The sequence below is a fragment of the Labrus bergylta genome, chromosome 15 (assembly GCF_963930695.1).
Source record: "Labrus bergylta chromosome 15, fLabBer1.1, whole genome shotgun sequence".
Classification (NCBI taxonomy): Eukaryota; Metazoa; Chordata; class Actinopteri; order Labriformes; family Labridae; genus Labrus; species Labrus bergylta.
This window is the reverse complement of record NC_089209.1, coordinates 13,404,638-13,422,173: the sequence shown is the minus strand read 5'-3', so window position 1 is coordinate 13,422,173 and position 17,536 is coordinate 13,404,638. Positions and strand designations below refer to the sequence as shown.

Here is a 17,536-nt window from a genome sequence, read left to right as displayed (position 1 = left end):
CACTGTTTTGTGAAACTATAGAAATATCTATCAGCAAAGACATTCCAATGCATAACTTTGGTACTGTTAATACCTCTCAGAATGTAAATAGGCATTGGTAAGGACAACTTGGTATTATTAATTAGTATAAAACAAAATAATTCATCAGCTATACAAAGCAACACAATATCTTAACACTGACAGACACAGATGCCTTGTTTTCTCAATCAGAAAATTCCCTTGAGATTTTTCAGTCTTTCCACTTTATGATGCTGACCATGATGTAAAATGACACAGTCCTTGATTTAATATTTCATTCCCTTTGTCTGCACTAATAAGACACCACATCTAGATAGTCCCCCTTGCCCATTTAAACTTCAAGGGCCCAATTCTAGGCAAACTTTTTTTTTCAGAGTGACCATTTTTAATTACCCCAAGAACATGAACTCTCAAATCTACATGATGTGCCTTTGAAGAGTTAGAGTTTCAGATTTATGTGACTCTGAAATTGTCATGTTCAATCAGATCAAAAGGCAAAGCAATGCAAATATAACATTTTTTTAAAAAATGCTCCAAGCATAAAGATTACAGTACAAGAAAGGGGAAACTTGTAAGTTGTGCTGATTACAATACAACACACATTACAGGTGTAAATGCTAGTTTCCCCTTCAAAATATATCAAAATTATAATTATTATGTGATATGACATACGACAGGCTCACCATAGGCTAATTCGTATTATACACAAGCTTTAATAAGCTGCAGCATACCAAATGCATTACTGTAACAAACACAAAAATAGGCCTGTACAGAGACAACCACAAATTTGAAACTTCAGAAGAAAAACAGCAACATAACATAAGGACATGAAACATGTAGAAAATGATAGGTTAATCTGACTTACATTATTTAACGATTGAGACCACCTTTTCATGAAGATGCGTTGTGATATCCCTCTGCACCTGCTGTTATTAACTCTGTTAAGTTAAAAAATATATATATACAGTTTAACAACACTGCTAGTAAAGTGATGGGGTGGAGCAGCGATTTTAAAAGTGCGGGTGTTCTAATACTAGTAGATTACCACCCTCTTGGAAATCAACACATTTCATTTAATGTCCAATAACTAATGTTAGCTGACACATCATACAACAAGACAAAGTTACAAAATATAATTAGGCACTAACTTTATGAACGTCCATTGTGAGAGTAACCCAGTTAGCTCTAAAAACCAGATTCAAAACTGCTCTTTGTGATACTTTTATTTTGCTTTTCTTATTGCCTTATGCCTCAGTCTCTTTATTTCCGGTCTTCATATAAAATGTGCTTTTATTTTTGAAAAACTGCAAAGGGGACTTCTGCTACATCGTAAAGTTACGGGAGTAAATAAATACAGCTATTATTTTTTTTAAATCTTTATTTAAATGGTTAACTTTCTGTTTGTAAAGAGACAACTAACATTAACTTCAGACTTCACGTTTCTTAAGGGCAGGTTTACCAGCCAGTGAGTGAAGTACTGATAATGAGCCGCTAGGGGCGCTGTTTGACCTGTGGACTCAGCTGAAGGAAAATAAATGTTACAAGTAAATTATTAATATTTTAGCATGACAGTGATAGCTATTTGTATGAAAACTTCTGCCAGTAAAACATAAAGGTTTGATGATAACTTGTCCTTGATGGTAGGCTAAATGTATTCCCAGAGTAGTACAAAAAAAATATTAAACCATCCTAATATTTAAAAATCGATATTATGGGATTAAGATGTAGGCCTAATAATAATCCAAACACGATGATATAGAAACGTAAATGTTTCGTTGCCATAACCTAAATGAAGCAACTCCCAGAAACTGTATTTATTTATTTATTTATTTGTTCATTCATTCATTTATTTATTTATTTATTTATTTATTCATTTATTTATTTGTTATTTGGGACAGTGCATATTAATGAACAGCTGTAACAATTACAGCTGTAAAAAGTGCCAGATTATAGCAGAAGTGCTAGTTTCCATCTGTTGTCTCTATAGGCAGGTAACAGAGAAAGACTGCAGGCTCCTAATCTTTGTTAAGGGCTTCTTTTAGTTATTGGCCAGCAGGGAAAAAGTTGTCTGTCACGAGAATACAGAATGAGACAGCCACCAGGCGCATCCTTTGCCTTTTGAATGTGGCTGTGTGGACTATTAATGGGGGAGGGTTACGCCCCTTAACTTGTAGCTGCGGGTGCCAGTGCCACATCCCACCTCTTCTCTCCCGGGTCCTCCAGAGTGAGGGATCACTTTTGGAAGAAGACGACCCGAAAGAGGTAGCCTACAATGACGGGTGGCAGTGGCATCGCAGGGGTCGAGAGGTTTGAAAGTCCAGGAAAAGGGCGAGGACTTCGCGTTACCAGAGCCTTTAAATTGGGAGAGCTGCTGTTCTGTAGCCAGGCTTACTCTTATGTGCTGTCAGTGAAGGAGAGAGGCAGCTACTGTGAATGCTGCCTCACCAGGTAAGTCACTGTATAGGTCTAATATCTCAGCATACCGTGACAAGGTATTTCAAAGTTGCATTATTTTAATTTCTGAGTTCCTTACTGACCACCTAACACAAAGCCCAAGCTATGTAGAGTCTTTGACATAAATGTGTCACTCCTTCAATTCTATTTTGGTAGCTCATCTTTCTGAATGGAGGTTCATGTATATCATATTCCACATAGGCTAGTTAAATCCCTCCCTCTGGCCCCATTATGAATGCTGAACATGGGAAACTGATTTGGTTGTCTGACTGGCATCATGGCAACTCAATAGAATGTATTTCAAGTCTAGCTATTTTGTTTTGATTAGTGAATTGATCATAAATTACAATTAATATATTGTTTTATTATGCCATCACACGTGCCACAATGACAGGTTAATGGATTAAACATGCAGCTATAGACTTTAGTAAGCCTCGAAACAGATACCCAGTTTTTGGTGGAGTGAACTTATGGACTGCTTTACCGTTTCAGTGTGGTATAAAGACAGCTGGTTAATTACGAGGTCAGCTCTATTAATACCACAGAATGTTTTAGAGGTCTCAATTGCTATCAGTTACGACAGGCCACCGCCAGCTGCTTTCCTGTAACAGAGCCTTATGTTTCAATGTCCAATATACACACCAACCACACTCATGAGTGGTTTGTTTGTGTGTCTGGGGGGGATATACAGGGGCGCGTAAAGATTTCAGTTACTTTTTAATCCTATTCTGGTCATTATCCATAACCTAATAAGATGTTGTTTGTTGTTTTTAGGAAAGAGCACTTGGCAAGATGTGGGAAGTGCAAAAAAGCCTTCTACTGCAATGTGAAATGTCAGGTAGGAAACAGTATGGGAAGGTGCAGATGGCTTTGTAATGAATTGAATACTGTCTAAGTGTTTAGCTCTAAAATTATATCTAAAATGTCCCTTTAGTGCAACCTGCAGCCTTCAGCAATACTAATCTCCAATACAGTTTATTTCAGAGTAAAGCTTTTAGAAATAACTTTTTTTTCAGCTTTTCCTCAGCTTTTTTTTTCATATGTACACTAGCTTCAAACCACTGTTTCCAACTTTTCCCTGGAAAAAATAAAACCTATAGGCCTGGGGAACATTTTTATTTCCTTGTTTCAACATTGAATCCATTGTCTTAATTTACATTTCATCCAGTATTTGATATGGCTTCCTGTTTAGAGTGGGCAAGCACAATGTAAACTGATTATTATATTTGTTGCCACCATTGACACTTTAGAGAAATTAACCTGCATTGAAAATAGAGATACAAAGATGGATCATCAAACCCTCATTTACATTGGGCTTCATATATCTAAATTGGGGGGGGGGGGGGTTGTACAACATATAAGGTTTATACTATCATATAAGAAACAATTGGAATAAACCCCTGCTTTATCCCAAAGTACCCCTACTAGTACCCACATTAAAAACTTGCTTGACTGTTAATTACGGAGGTCTAAAAATGTAAAGCTGTGTCAGGCATAAGGCTTTATAGTAGCTGACTGGTCTACCCTGACTCTGTTGTGTTGTACCAAGATGCTCTGAGTGGAGTCACTTCCCTTCATGATGATCATGTCACCTGTTAGGCTTCTCGTTCTAGTGGAAACTAAATTGTAAATAAATGAATGGGCTTTAGACTACAGAGTTGTTTTTTTATTATCTGCTGGTTTTAATATGTATGTGGGTTTTGTGTAGAAATCAGACTGGGCCATGCACAAGCTGGAGTGCTCTGCAATAACTGCATTCGGAGAGAACTGGTGTCCGTCAGAGATGTCCCGCCTGGTGGCTCGGATCCTAGCAAAGAAGGTTGGACAGGCACAGTGTACCTCTGAAGTGCTGTTTGTTACACACTGTAAAGTTCACTCAGGTCATTTCTGTCAATCTTGCCTGTTTTTTTTTTTCTCCACAGAAAACACAGAAAGAAAGGTGTGATTCCGAGAAGATTTTGCTCATAGAAGAGATGCAATCACGTGAGTATTCTCATCTTTTCACTCACACACATTATTTTTTTTGGTCTTCTTTTGGTTTCTTTTTTGGGGGCATCTAAAAAAAAAAACTTCTGTGGAATGGGTCTGTGTAGATTCAGAGTGAAGTATTCAGAGACTCTATGGCTGTACTTCAGTCCTAAGTGTCCTGAGATATCCCTCTTAAAAAAGCATGGCCCATTCAGATAAGAAGTAGAACCCCCCCCTTGTTCTCATCTATATATATCATATAGATGTGGGTCCAACGGCCATTAGACAACATAACAAGTGTCACAACTTGAACAAGATGCAGCAGCACTTTAGACGAACACACACAGAGCTGACTGCATGAGTACCTGTTTGTCAAATTGAGTTGGATGTGGTTGATGGTATTGAAATAATTTATAGATTCAGTTTAAATCATAAAAAAAAGTATTTCAACCAAATTTTCACAACTAATAAAACATATGATTGGATTTTCTGTGTATGTATACTCCACCGCTGGTTACAGATCAAAGTGCTATTGGGAACTGTATGTGAGTCATTCAGTAAAAAGTGTTGTTTGCTCCTGGTGATGCTGCATGAGGAGTGAGCCTTGGTTTGTGCTAAATGCGAGAAAATAACTAAGGTTTAAAAGAAGGGACGGGAAGTTAGAAATAATAGACGTTCAAGACTTCTCTAGCCCTTTCATCATCCTGGAACGAAGCTAGCAGCTATGGGCTACATTAGCTACTGCTAGCACACACAAATCTCTAACAATAGTATTGGCGGTTTAGTTTAATTATGTGTTTTGTAAGGATGATTTCTGCCCATTGTGATTCTTATATTGTTATGGAAGTGGAAGAGTACTCTTGTGATGATACTAAATATCTATCTATACACATAGAAAAGTGTGTGTCCCTTTGCTGATGTACTATCCTATATGCATGATAGAATAAGTCAAAATGAGCTGAAGTTTTGTTACATCTTTTTCTTTTATGGCACATTGGTTGACAAGGCTACATGAAGTTGTCCTTTCACAGAAATTCGTAAAACACAGTGCAACATGTGACTATCCTTTATGTGCTAGCACCTCGTAAGAGAGTATGCTTAACTGTGGAACAGAGAGGGGGTTTGATGTAACGTCCCTGGGCGAGGCGGACTCTACACCCATGTGTGTTTGATGGAGGCTGGCCTGAAAGTGTGAGCACATCCAGGATCTTTACCCAACCGCTTGTGAAGATTTACTGGTGTTGGAAGGATGTCATAAGTAGCTCCCATAAATCCTTCCAGCTGATCTTCCTCCTCCACACTGTCCCACTGTGTCCACTGTCCCTGCTTACCCAAAGGAAACCACCTTGGCCCACCTTGCAGCTTCCTCTTGGTGTCTTATTTCTCCCTAACAGAAAAAAACAACTTCCTAAAGCATTTTAAATAATATAGGAAATTGGGTACCCTGTTGCCAAAAGTCTAAAGAAGCACTTGTCAATGTAAACTTAAAAAAAGAAACAGTATTTTCAGCATTCCTGTGTTTGTTTGTGATGTTGTGAGTCTGTGTCTGAAGTTCATGTTCACTATGAAACACTGAGTCAGTATGAGTGTCTGATTTACCAAAATAAATTGACTCCAGTGTTACAGGCCAGAGATAAGACACACACACACACACAAATAGATGCCATGGTGACAGTGTGTTTCTATTTTGGCATCATGAGAGTGACAAATGAAGGAAAGCTGTTATGCAAGTCTGTCTACAGTTGCTATTGATATTTATTGACTGAACCTGATGAAAAGCAGTCAGTGTAAAAGAGAAATAGGATGTAAAAAAGTTTATATCTTACAGGGTTTAAAGTCAAGTTTTATCAAAGGTGGCTTCAGTTAGTTGAAAGCCTTTGCAACGTGACTGCTCACTTGCTTCATGAAGTTACGTTTTTTTTCTACCTTAACTTACATTTTATTTATGCAAAGAGGGTATATCCACATCAGGACTGCTTAGCTTCTTTTTCACCTGTTTTATATTATAGGGAATCAATGTCTAACATGTGGACTAACAATGTCGTGTGGAGTAAATTTGACTCTAGTACAACTGTAGTGCTAGGGCAATATACAAAATCATAAATTAAATTGTCTCCTTCTCCTCCAACAGACATGGAGGACGTAGACAATGAGAAAAGAGAGATGAACGAGGCAGATGTTGCCGGACTGCATCGTTATTGCTCCAAAAATTTGGACCTGCCCGACCATAAAGACCTGCTTACACTCTTCTCCCAGGTACTTATACCTACTCCCTTGAATGGCTGGTGATGATGTTATCTGTTGATTCTTACTCCTCTATCTGATTCTTATGAGGTAGGTAAAGATTGTGTAATCCTGACAATTTGCATGTCCCTTATTTCCCATGAAACCTTGGAGTTTATAAGAAAAAGAAAGACATTGTGAGTTACAAAAAACTTTGTGCTTAACAAGTAAAGATTGTTGAGATGTTTTCTTTCCCTTCTCTTTGACTTTTACTCATCAGGTTGCCTGTAATGGTTTCACTATAGAGGATGATGAACTGTCCCACATGGGTACTGCAGTCTACCCAGAGTAAGTAAGGAAAACTCTTGAGCACATTTTCACTCTGTGCCCTTGCGGTAAAAGTATAGAATAGTGAACAGTTCTTTTTTTTCCAAAACATAGAGCATAAAGAGAGCCATTTGAAGCCATTGCATGCTACACAAAAGGTCAGCAATATGCAACAGTTATCTGCATTACACATATTATCAGTTTCTAACTAAACAGGTTAGTGTTTTTTCTTCACCTGTTGGTCATTTGGTTCATCTCCCCCTCCTGCTGTGGCCATTAAGTAAGAAGGTGAATTTGCCCTCTTAGCTAGTTTTAGCAATTTCCAGCCTGCCACCAAGGTGATAAAGAGGTCTGTAAGTTTATTTGTAGCATGGTGCTCGTACCACTTCAAAGCGATGTGGTTATGTCACAGCTATGTGCAATAATAAGTTTGCACTTTTCTCACCGCTATAACTTAATGCTTCTTAAGAAAAGATAAAGAGAAATGTTAATCCCGTCCATCTCCTTTCGTCTTCCTGTCTCTGTCTCCACAGTGTGGCTCTCATAAACCACAGCTGTCTTCCCAGTGTCATAGTCACATATAACGGCACGTCAGCTGAGATTCGGGCTGTAAAGGACATGAAGCCCGGAGATGAAGTGAGGAAAGGGGACAGCTGCCGTTAGAAGGGATTGGGTCTTGTTTAGTTTTTTTTTTTCTTTGTGTGTGTCTGTGTGTGTGTGTCTGTCTGTATGTGTCTGTGTGTGTGTGTGTGTGTGTGTGTGTGTGTGTGTATGTGTGTGTGTCTGTGTGTGTGTGTCTGTCTGTATGTGTCTGTGTGTGTGTGTGTGTGTGTGTGTGTGTGTGTGTGTGTGTGTGTGTGTGTGTGTGTGTGTCTGTCTGTATGTGTCTGTGTGTGTGTGTGTGTGTGTGTGTGTGTGTGTGTGTGTGTGTGTGTGTCTGTCTGTATGTGTCTGTGTGTATGTGTGTATGTATGTGTGTGTGTGTGTGTGTGTGTGTGTCTGTCTGTGTGTCTGTCTGTGTGTGTGTCTGTCTGTATGTGTGTCTGTCTGTATGTGTGTGTGTCTGTCTGTCTGTGTGTGTGTGTGTGTGTGTGTGTGTGTGTGTGTGTGTGTGTGTGTGTGTGTGTGTGTGTGTGTCTGTCTGTCTGTCTGTCTGTATGTGTGTCTGTATGTGAATGTGTATGTATGTGTGTGTGTGTGTGTGTGTGTGTGTGTGTGTGTGTGTGTGTGTGTGTGTGTGTGTGTGTGTGTGTGTCTGTCTGTCTGTATGTGTCTGTGTGTGTGTGGTGTGTCTGTCTGTCTGTCTGTATGTGTCTGTGTGTGTGTGTGTGTGTGTGTGTGTGTGTGTGTGTGTGTGTGTGTGTGTGTGTACTGTATGTTTTTGTGTGTGTGTGTTTGTGTGAATACACAAAAAAAAGGAACGTATCAACGTTGAAATAACTGTAAGCCAATGTTTTTTCTGCTTCCTTAAATGAAGACAAATAGTTGTGTTATTAGCGTACTGGTGGAGAACAGTCAGAACACTCACATCTGTCCTTAATGTAGCTAAAGCTTGGAGAAAATGAATCAGAATGAAGACTGGAAACAGACCTGTCATGGTTTCAAAAGGGATTATTTGCTCGACTTCCTTTTGGTCAGGTAAAGTTACTTCTTGGAGCCTTGCCAGATTTGTTATGTTGCCAGGCAACCAGAGGAGACTGGTTACTATCCAAAGAGGTCAGGTTATTACTTTTCAATGGTTATTATCAGTCTTTATGCTAAGCTTAGCTCAAAGGCTGCTACTGTTTTCTTTGTGTTGACCATACAAAGATGAGAGTGCTATCAATCATCTCATCAAACTCTCTGCAAGAGAGCAAATAACCTCACTTTCCCAAATTTGAAATAGACTCTATATCTCCAAACAACCTTGACTGATTGTGGTCTCTCTGTCTCTCTCTGTCTCTCTCTCTCTCTCTCTCTCTCTCTCTCTCTGTCTCTCTCTCTCTCTCTCTCTCTCTCTCTGTCTCTCTCTCTCTCTCTCTGTCTCTCTCTCTCTCTCTCTGTCTCTCTCTCTCTGTCTCTCTCTCTGTCTCTCTCTCTCTCTCTCTCTCTCTCTCTGTCTCTCTCTTCTCTCTCTCTCTCTCTCTCTCTCTCTCTCTCTCTCTCTCTCTCTGTCTCTCTCTCTGTCTCTCTCTCTGTCTCTCTCTCTCTCTCTCTCTCTCTCTCTCTCTCTGTCTCTCAGCAGTGTTTTGTGAAAAACACAGTGGAGAATATAAGAGACATTAGCGTAAAAAAAGAAAGGTCTGTGAGACTTGACCCTTGAAATGAGACTGTGAAACTGAAATGCACAGTCAGGCGTGTGAAGGCTTCGGCATGAGCATAGTGTGACATCACTGCTGGTGTACAGTACCAGGTCAATGACAGTTTAATTGTAATAGTCAGTGTGTCGAAGAAGACTGGGCGTAGTTGAGAGGAAGGGGCTGCAGCAGCTGGTTTAAGAGGCTGTTGGGGGGCTATTTCCAGACTGACCTTTTAACCTGCACACTGGAAGCTTCAAACAGCAGGAAACACGGAAGCTGGAGAGTGCATTATTTTGAAATCTCATGTGTCATGTGTTTGGATGTTACTTCCACCTGCAGGTGCTCATCAGCTACATTGACCTCCTCTACCCGACAGACGACCGCAACAACAGGCTGAGAGAGTCCTACTACTTCACCTGTGACTGCAAGGAGTGTAAGAGCAAGTCCAAGGTAAGAACATGAAGTTCTAAGGGAGACATGGTGTATGTAGAAGCTGCATTTTCATCGTGATCTGTGTCCTTACCCCCCAACTTTAGGATAAGGTGAAGATAAAAGTACGAAAACAGAGCGACCCCATTGAGCCAGACGTCATCAACAACATGGTGCGCTACGCGAGGAAAACCATCAGAGAGTTCAGAGCATTCAAGAACATAAAAAATATCCTTTCATTCGTTATCAATCACACCTGCTGGATATATCAGGTGAAAAATGTGCCAATGAACCGTTGTGATTTATTTCTTTTACTGTGTTGATTTGACTTTTAACAAAACCGTCATGGAGAGGAGAGCGGAGGCTTCAGAACAGCAGTTTGTTTTTTTTTATGTTTGTGCTCAAGGGCGACATCTACTGGATGAAAAAGTCACACATTCTTCCTTTATACCATTTTTTAAGAGTAAAGCAAGACAACACCCCGGTCAGACGAGCTCACTGAGTATTCTCTGACCCGTCTCACATCCTCCACGCTGAGTGTGAAGCAAACTGAACCGTTTTTAAAACTCCCATTATACACACCTCGATCAAAACTCTGAATAATGTTTCTTAAGGCTGTGTGTGTTTTGCACAGCATCATGGGGTTCTTATATTTTCTTACTTGTGTTGTTTATTTACGCGGAGCTGGTGCAATATGGGTATTATGCAATATTTGTTGTTTTGTTTTTTGGTTCGCATTTGTATCTGCTTTTCTGTTTACACGGGATTGTGTTTGTTTCTGTCGTTTTCATTTACTAATTCTACTGCAGCTGAATGCGTGCAGCACTTGTAGTCCATGACAAAACACGTCATCCTATCGCATCACTACGGACATCATTATTCAGTAGTATCTTCCTAAAGTGTAAAACATCTGATTGTATTAGAAAAGGCCCCTTCAAGATGTAATAAAACTCCAGCTCATGTCGATGCAGCCTTGACTCTTCAGCACCCCCCAGTGAGCTGCTGGAGATGTGTGAGCAGAGCCTGGATGAGATGGGAGCCGTGTTTGACGACTCTAACGTCTACATGCTCCACATGATGTACCAGGCCATGGGGGTTTGTCTCTACATGCAGGATGCAGACGGAGCGATCAGATACGGAGAGAAGATCCTCAAACCGTACTGGTGAGTCTTAAAAACAATCAGATTTTTCTACATTTTCTCGAACTTTCTTAAGTCAGAAATGTCTACGCGCTTCATGTACTTTTATTTCATGTACTTGTTGTTATTAGTTTTATTCATTCAAGTTTTCAGTGCATGCCCTACAGTTTCTTTTGGTTGATTGTGGGAATTGTAGGCTCCAGTTTGACCAATACTAGGAACTAAAAGTCAGGATTTGTTCTGCCTCTGTCACATTTGTGTCTCTTTGAATAGTTGGTGGTTTGTTGATGCAGGTCATACGAGCAGGAAGAATTTAGAAAAAGAAAAACAATGCATTACTTACTTTGTGGAGATATTTTGTTTCATTTCATCATCAAACTACTTTTAGAGCAATGTATACTGTAAATGTAATCATTATGGTTGATCTCTTTTCAATGCAGTCAGCTGTATCCACCGTACTCTCTAAATGTGTCCTCCATGTACCTGAAGCTGGGCAGACTGTACATGGCACTGGAGATGTACTCAAAGGGTGTTAGCGCTCTCAAGAAGGTAACATGACCTGCTGAACTGCGACGTTACACTTCCACACTCAAATACATTAGTTACAGGGATTTTTCATCCAAGTCAACAACAGTTCAAACTGCTCTGATAAAAATCCTGAGCAAAAACAGTGCCTGGAAATAATTTGTTTTTTTTTCTGTTTTACTTTTTGTAACTTACTTATTCAGTAAAACACATATTATTGTCTAAACAGAAGCATCTCGTCAGTAGGAATAACAAACTACACATCTGTCAGAAAGTGAAATAGGAAAGTGTCTAATAAAGGAATGGGATGACAAGTTTTCAATGATCAATGAGGTTCAATATACCGAGAACTAGGATTCATGTACTTCCATGCTGTAAAATGTTTAAAACTAATATTTCTTTGTGCTCACACAGGCTTTGGCCATTATGGAGGTGGCTCATGGGAAGGATCACTTGTACGTGAAGGAGCTGCGCAAAGAGATGACACAAAAATAGAATGGAGAAAGCTAATGTACCAGAGCCGACCTTTAGTAACTGTATTAACTCATTTAAGAAGGAGCTTTACAAAACTGTCAACACTTTCTACTCCCTTTGGTACCAAAGCAAATTTTCTTTTTCTATTTTTTTTGGGGGGGGGAGGGGGCTAACCATTATATAACATATTATTATAATAACTGTTTTGTATGTAGGAACTTTTGACTGTCTTGAGATTCTTTTCTAACAAGCATATTTAATGTTCAGTTTTGTTCAGATTTGTTACATCCAACAATGTGAAAGCTGCTTTCTACTCAAGACAATAAGGTGTTTTCCAAGTTAAGTCTGGTTTTGTGTTTCTTTTAGCTTGTGAATGACATGTCAGCTGGACACTGGCATCCATCTGAGTCAAGTTGTTTACATGTGTGTAGGGTTAAAGCTATAACGTCCAATCAGAGCAGCTGCCTCACCACAGGAGGTCTGTTAAAGCTGCAGAATGCGCCCCTCCCCATAGACAGCCGGGATGAAACAATGGGTTTGCATTGAATGTTTAACACAATGATAAATACAACTTAAAGAAAAAAGGTTTTAAAGATCAAACATACGTGATCTGTGGCCACATTATTAAAGAAAATAAGGCTTTATTGCATAATAAGCAAGTACGACAGCTTCATACACGTCTGGGGAGAGAAAAACAAAAAGACTTGATGTACTGAAAACGCATATACAAAACATATGTACACATACTCTGAAAAGTTTTTTGGGAGTTTTGCCACAAAAAAAAAGGAAAAATTAAATATAAACAAACAAACAGTGGAATGCCATGTGAGGAAATACTGTCACAAAGAGAACAGAAGTGCAACAAAACACTTGTATATCAAGAGAGCATGAAGCTTATACTTATTTGAGAATATATACATTGAAATATAAAAATGCATGCATAGTTTATTATGTTGCGGTATTTGTATGGTACCAAGTCAAAAAAGAGAAACTATATAAAATATTTGTAGAAATCTTTTCTCACATGTATAAAGTTACTTTGGACACTGCAGAATTTGAATTACAATTCAGCAAAATTAAAAAAAAGGAATATTCAAAATAGCACGTCAAATGAAATCTTTAGAAATGTTTTTTCTATAAACAGGCATTGATCGAGGGGAATGGCAACATTGTTTACAGTTGTGTTTGGATCAGATCATTAAAATGGCTGCTTTTATAAGCAGAGCCCATTGTGAGTCACTTTTATACTGTTGCCCTTCAAAATAAAAGACATCGGCGCTCTTCTGCTAACAAAGCCTTACCTGAGAGTTAGGTAAGAGATCTGAAATGTTACTGTTGATCTTATATCAAAACAAAAGACTATAAAATACTGATTTAAAGATTTTATCTTTGAAGGTTAAACATGGATTAAGTTCTCTCCTTCTTTTTAATGTTTTAATAAGGCACATGACATTATCTACTTAGATAATACACAATTATCCATTGCATTTGCAAAACAGTAAAACAAATACTGGATAGTTCTAAAATATGTCCAATTTATTGGACCGTTTCTTGACTCTTGAAATGTTTTAGTTCAGAAATGTGGTAAGACATATTGGATTGGAAGGGACTCTGATTCTAGTAACAAGGAAATGTGTCTGTATGTGCAGGAGGGACCTCAATAGAAATGTATAGAATGAGAACAAAGAGGAATCAACCCTTTGACATTGAAAAAGAAGGCTTTTGGAAAAGTACAGTTAACATTAAGACAAGACTGAATCATAAAAGCAACAAAAAAAGAGACAGACGAAGGATCAACGCGCTTGTCACTGCTCCTCTCTTTGATGGCAGAGGTGACCACAATCTTAAAAGAAAATAAATTAAACATTTGTCACAATGTTGAAGATAATGTTTGCTGTATTGATCAAAACTCTGTTAGAAATAAAGGAACATTTTCTGTGATTTCATGAATACTTTTGTTTGGCAAACTCTTTTAGAGAAAATAGTCATAATACTGCTGCCACCTACTGTTCATGCATCGTATTGCCATTTGTAGAGATGGCTGAAAAAAAAGAATGAGATATGTAGCAGGAAGGCAATCATTCAAACTGATACTGACATCTGATGTCTTAAGATATTCCTGTCAAAGTCAGCCGCAATGTGAATTAAAAAAAACAACGGGTGGGTCTGAACACACTGATTAGGACAAATGGTCGTCAATTTGTATACAGGCCTACACAAATTATTCCCTCCCTCGAGGTGAGTTTGTATGAAAATCCACAAGAATTTCTATTAACATACTGTCACAAGTCTCAGCATGAACCTCTGAATCTGCGTCCAACAAGGTTGTGCTGTACATGTGGCAATCTTAAGTACCGTACTCGTTAAGGTCAAAAGTCACAATCCAAGTCCTAAATGAGGCGGGAGTTCTTGAGGAACTGGATGAGGACCTGGTAGACAAACTTGTACTGGTTGATGGTCTGCACCATCAGCATCCTCTGCTGCCTCAGCCCCGACAACATGGTGGGAACCTCCACTGGCTGAAGGGGAGGAAGAAGAAAAACACCAAATATGTTAATTAAAAAATAAAATAAATAAATACATCTGGAAAAGGAACAAAGTGAAAGGGAATCTTTTTAGTTTGTTTAGTATACTATACTGTTGAGCCTCATTACTTCATTAACCTACCCCGTCATGTGCCATTTATTTGCTGACTTAAGAGGATTCACTGAGTGAAATTCTAAACCTGGATTCACTCGTTTTATTTACTTGGGGCAGAAATAGTTAAACAGGTTTTACAAATAAGGCCTATCTTTAAAACCACAGTGATTCCATTTTTCAGTCACACAGTCTGGAGCTTCCTACGATCTGGTTGATTAGAGATGGAATAAAAATCTTTATCTTTATAAAAAACTTGAAGGTCATGTGACGTTTGACGAGCACGTGAGGGAGAGCGGGCAACAGGTTACCGGTGCAGTTCGCCTAACGGCCATGCGGTATCGCTACAAACGCAGTATTTTTGAAAGTTACATATAGCCCCTTTAAGAAGTTTTACTTTTAAAAAAAACGTTTAAAAAAAAAAAAAAAAAAACGTTTTTCCAGAGCCTTAAAATACAGATGTTAGAAAACTGGCAACACCATGGTGCGTTGGGATGGTCTCAGGTTCGGTGGCTGGGAAGTGTTAACCAAAACCACAGAGTGTGAAAACACTTTTGACAAAGCTTGAGACAAATTTACATTTTGGAAAATATTTTTTTTAATTTTATAAACAAAATTACAAGGTGCAAAACACTTTTACGAACCTAACACTGAGAGCGGTCAATTCATTTGATTTGACAGAAAGACTCTGTTAACTGTCTCAGGTGGGTGTCACAAAGCAGACAAACAAAATCATTCAGCCCCCAAAAACTTAGTTTGGCACAGTCTTTCTGCCAAAACAAACTATGACCAAAAGTCAATTCATTTCAGGCCCCTTGTGCAAACCTTGATATGATTTCTGGCACGATTCTATCAGTGTAAATTTGTTTCGGGACTGTTAAAATTATTCAGCCACTTGTAAATTTGTCTCATTAAAATGTTTCGCTTCATGCAAATTTGTTTCTAATATTCAAATTGATTTTGTCCTTGGTAAAAGTGGTTTTCCTTTTGTAATTTTGTTTTATAAAAAGTAAAAATGTTTTCCATAATTCAAATTTGTCTCAAGCATTGTAAAGTGTTTCACAGTTTGTAATCTTGGTTTGTACTTCCAAGTCACCGTACTCAGGTGTTCCCCCAGTTTTCAACATTCAAATCTTTTGTATAACACACTCACTTATCTATGTGACAACACTTTAGATAAATACACTTCAAACACCGTTTTAATTCAACAAAGACAATATTCTTATTTAAAACATTAAGATCATATATTTATGAATGAATATGTTGCGCTGACTGCTACCTTTAAGCCCCCCTGTCACCCACCTCATTGTGCTCCAGGCAGCTGATCATGAGCTCAGTGAGGATGACCACTCCAGTGCGACCCACCCCAGCACTACAGTGCACCACCACAGGGGGGTTGAGGCTCTTTGAGGTGTCCGGCATGGAGTTAGTGTGTCTCCTCACAGACTGGATCTCCTCTAGGTAGGCTACAAGAGAGAAGAAGGAGAATAAGTGGGTGTTTCTTTCAGGCGGAATAAAAAATCAGTTGAACAGGATTTAAAGCTAACAAGTTATCTTATTATAACATATTTTTAGACAAGTCATTTAAGAATTAGGTAGGATTTTTTTTTTTTTTTTAAACTTCTCATATTTGTCCAATAGAAGATGAGGTGGCTAGCTTAATGTAGCTCAAAGACGGGATTCAAAGGAAGAATCAGCTAGTCTGACTTTGTGAAAGGTAAAACCACAAGTTATCCTTTTACATTTCAGTTATTGCACAGGCTAAACAACCGAGATAAACATGTTAATGGAAGTGCTGGTGGGTTGATTTGTTTTTTTTAATGACAGAGTCAGGCATGTGTCTTTGCCTGCTCTTAAGTCTTAATGCTAGGCAGAGCTTTTTACCAGCTGGCTTTAGCTTCATGTTAACTTCAAATACATAAGAGTGTTGGGACTCTTCAGTTCTTACTAACAGTGTGCAAGAGACGTGAGGATTCTGCACAAATATTGAACTATTTCTTGTCAGAATTGTGCGATTTGATACAATATTTAAAATAAAACAAGATACATAACACATCTTTCAATATCATTAAAACAGTCAAACAAATCCAGGGCACATCAAATATGTCAATCAGATTTTGTGGCAGCTGACTATGTAATGTAACAGTAACAGATTATGACAAGAGCAACACAATCCAACTTACAAAGGAATCCCGGGACATATTCAGGACAGCCTTGCTCAGGCCAGTCAGTATACTGCAGGTGCCAAACTGTCCTCTCCTGGCCCGACAGCAGGTGTTTGACCTTTAACCCTGTGGTGGCGTAGCAGCCTGAGTCGGTGCGGAATTTGGTGGTCACCTTGAATTTGCCGTGAGTGGCTGAGTTGTGTTTGGAGCCCAGTTTGGGCCAGTAGCGGTGACTCTTGGACCTGCCGCCCTCCTGGATTGAAAAGAGGTTGATGGTGAAGATGGAAAAAAAGAACAAAGGGGGATTGGGAGAGTGAAAAAGTTACATTTTCACTAACAATTTAACACTCAGTGATATTAAACAAACAAGCTCTCAATGTTGATATTTTTCTCACACACATATATATATATATATACATAGATGCTACCTGTCCACAGCTAGAAATATCCACATCTGTGTGTGCCATGTGAGTACATGTCTGTGTCTATGTGTGAGCGAGTACCTCTTCAGCTGTAACCATGGCGATGACGTTGACCCCCTGCTCCCAAACCATCTGCCAGAAGTCAGCACAGGTGTTGGCCAGCGGGCCCTGGGTGGCAATGTAGTGCCACTCCTCCCCTCTGATCATCACCTGAGAAACGCACAACCATACACACACACACGAGCACACGCACACACACACACACACACACACACACACACACACACACACACACACACACACACACGCACACACACACACAAAGAACCAATTGGTTCATGCAGAGATTTTAGTTATTAAAATTCCACAATCAAATACCTAAGCTTGTTTAAACACAAATTTAGCTTACTTAAATACAAAGCCCCACAAAAATTCCCAGGTTAGAATTTGCTGTTCACGTAAATAAACAATTATCT

The 17,536-nt window shown here is 38.9% G+C and overlaps 2 protein-coding genes across 2 annotated transcripts in view; one reads left to right on the top strand and one right to left on the bottom strand.

Moving 5' to 3' along the window:
- Positions 1 to 2,205: 2,205 nt before the first annotated feature.
- Positions 2,206 to 12,179, top strand: smyd2b (SET and MYND domain containing 2b). The gene is made up of 12 exons (XM_020647425.3): positions 2,206 to 2,466; positions 3,247 to 3,310; positions 4,181 to 4,291; positions 4,395 to 4,455; positions 6,572 to 6,696; positions 6,944 to 7,011; positions 7,524 to 7,626; positions 9,609 to 9,719; positions 9,806 to 9,926; positions 10,687 to 10,861; positions 11,278 to 11,386; positions 11,777 to 12,179. The coding sequence occupies exons 1-12, from the start codon at positions 2,291 to 2,293 to the stop codon at positions 11,855 to 11,857; spliced, it is 1,305 nt and encodes a 434-aa protein (XP_020503081.1). The 5' UTR covers positions 2,206 to 2,290; the 3' UTR covers positions 11,858 to 12,179.
- Positions 12,180 to 12,453: 274 nt separating this feature from the next.
- LOC109994197 (protein tyrosine phosphatase non-receptor type 14) overlaps positions 12,454 to 17,536 on the bottom strand; it is a 43,229-nt gene continuing 38,146 nt past the window's right edge. Inside the window, exons 17-20 of the mRNA XM_020647426.3 lie at positions 17,142 to 17,270; positions 16,657 to 16,891; positions 15,776 to 15,939; positions 12,454 to 14,355 (exon numbers count right to left, since the gene is read on the bottom strand). Coding sequence (XP_020503082.1) covers positions 14,227 to 14,355; positions 15,776 to 15,939; positions 16,657 to 16,891; positions 17,142 to 17,270 — 657 coding nt within the window. The 3' untranslated portion in view covers positions 12,454 to 14,226. The remainder of the gene's footprint in view (positions 14,356 to 15,775; positions 15,940 to 16,656; positions 16,892 to 17,141; positions 17,271 to 17,536) is intronic.

Excerpts from the sequence above, each read along its gene's own strand:
- smyd2b (XM_020647425.3), top strand. The coding sequence starts at position 2,291 with ATGACGGGTGGCAGTGGCATCGCAGGGGTCGAGAGGTTTGAAAGTCCA. Across the intron at positions 9,720-9,805 it reads AGTGTAAGAGCAAGTCCAAG|GATAAGGTGAAGATAAAAGT; the intron begins GTAAGAACATGA and ends CCCCAACTTTAG. Across the intron at positions 11,387-11,776 it reads GTGTTAGCGCTCTCAAGAAG|GCTTTGGCCATTATGGAGGT; the intron begins GTAACATGACCT and ends GTGCTCACACAG.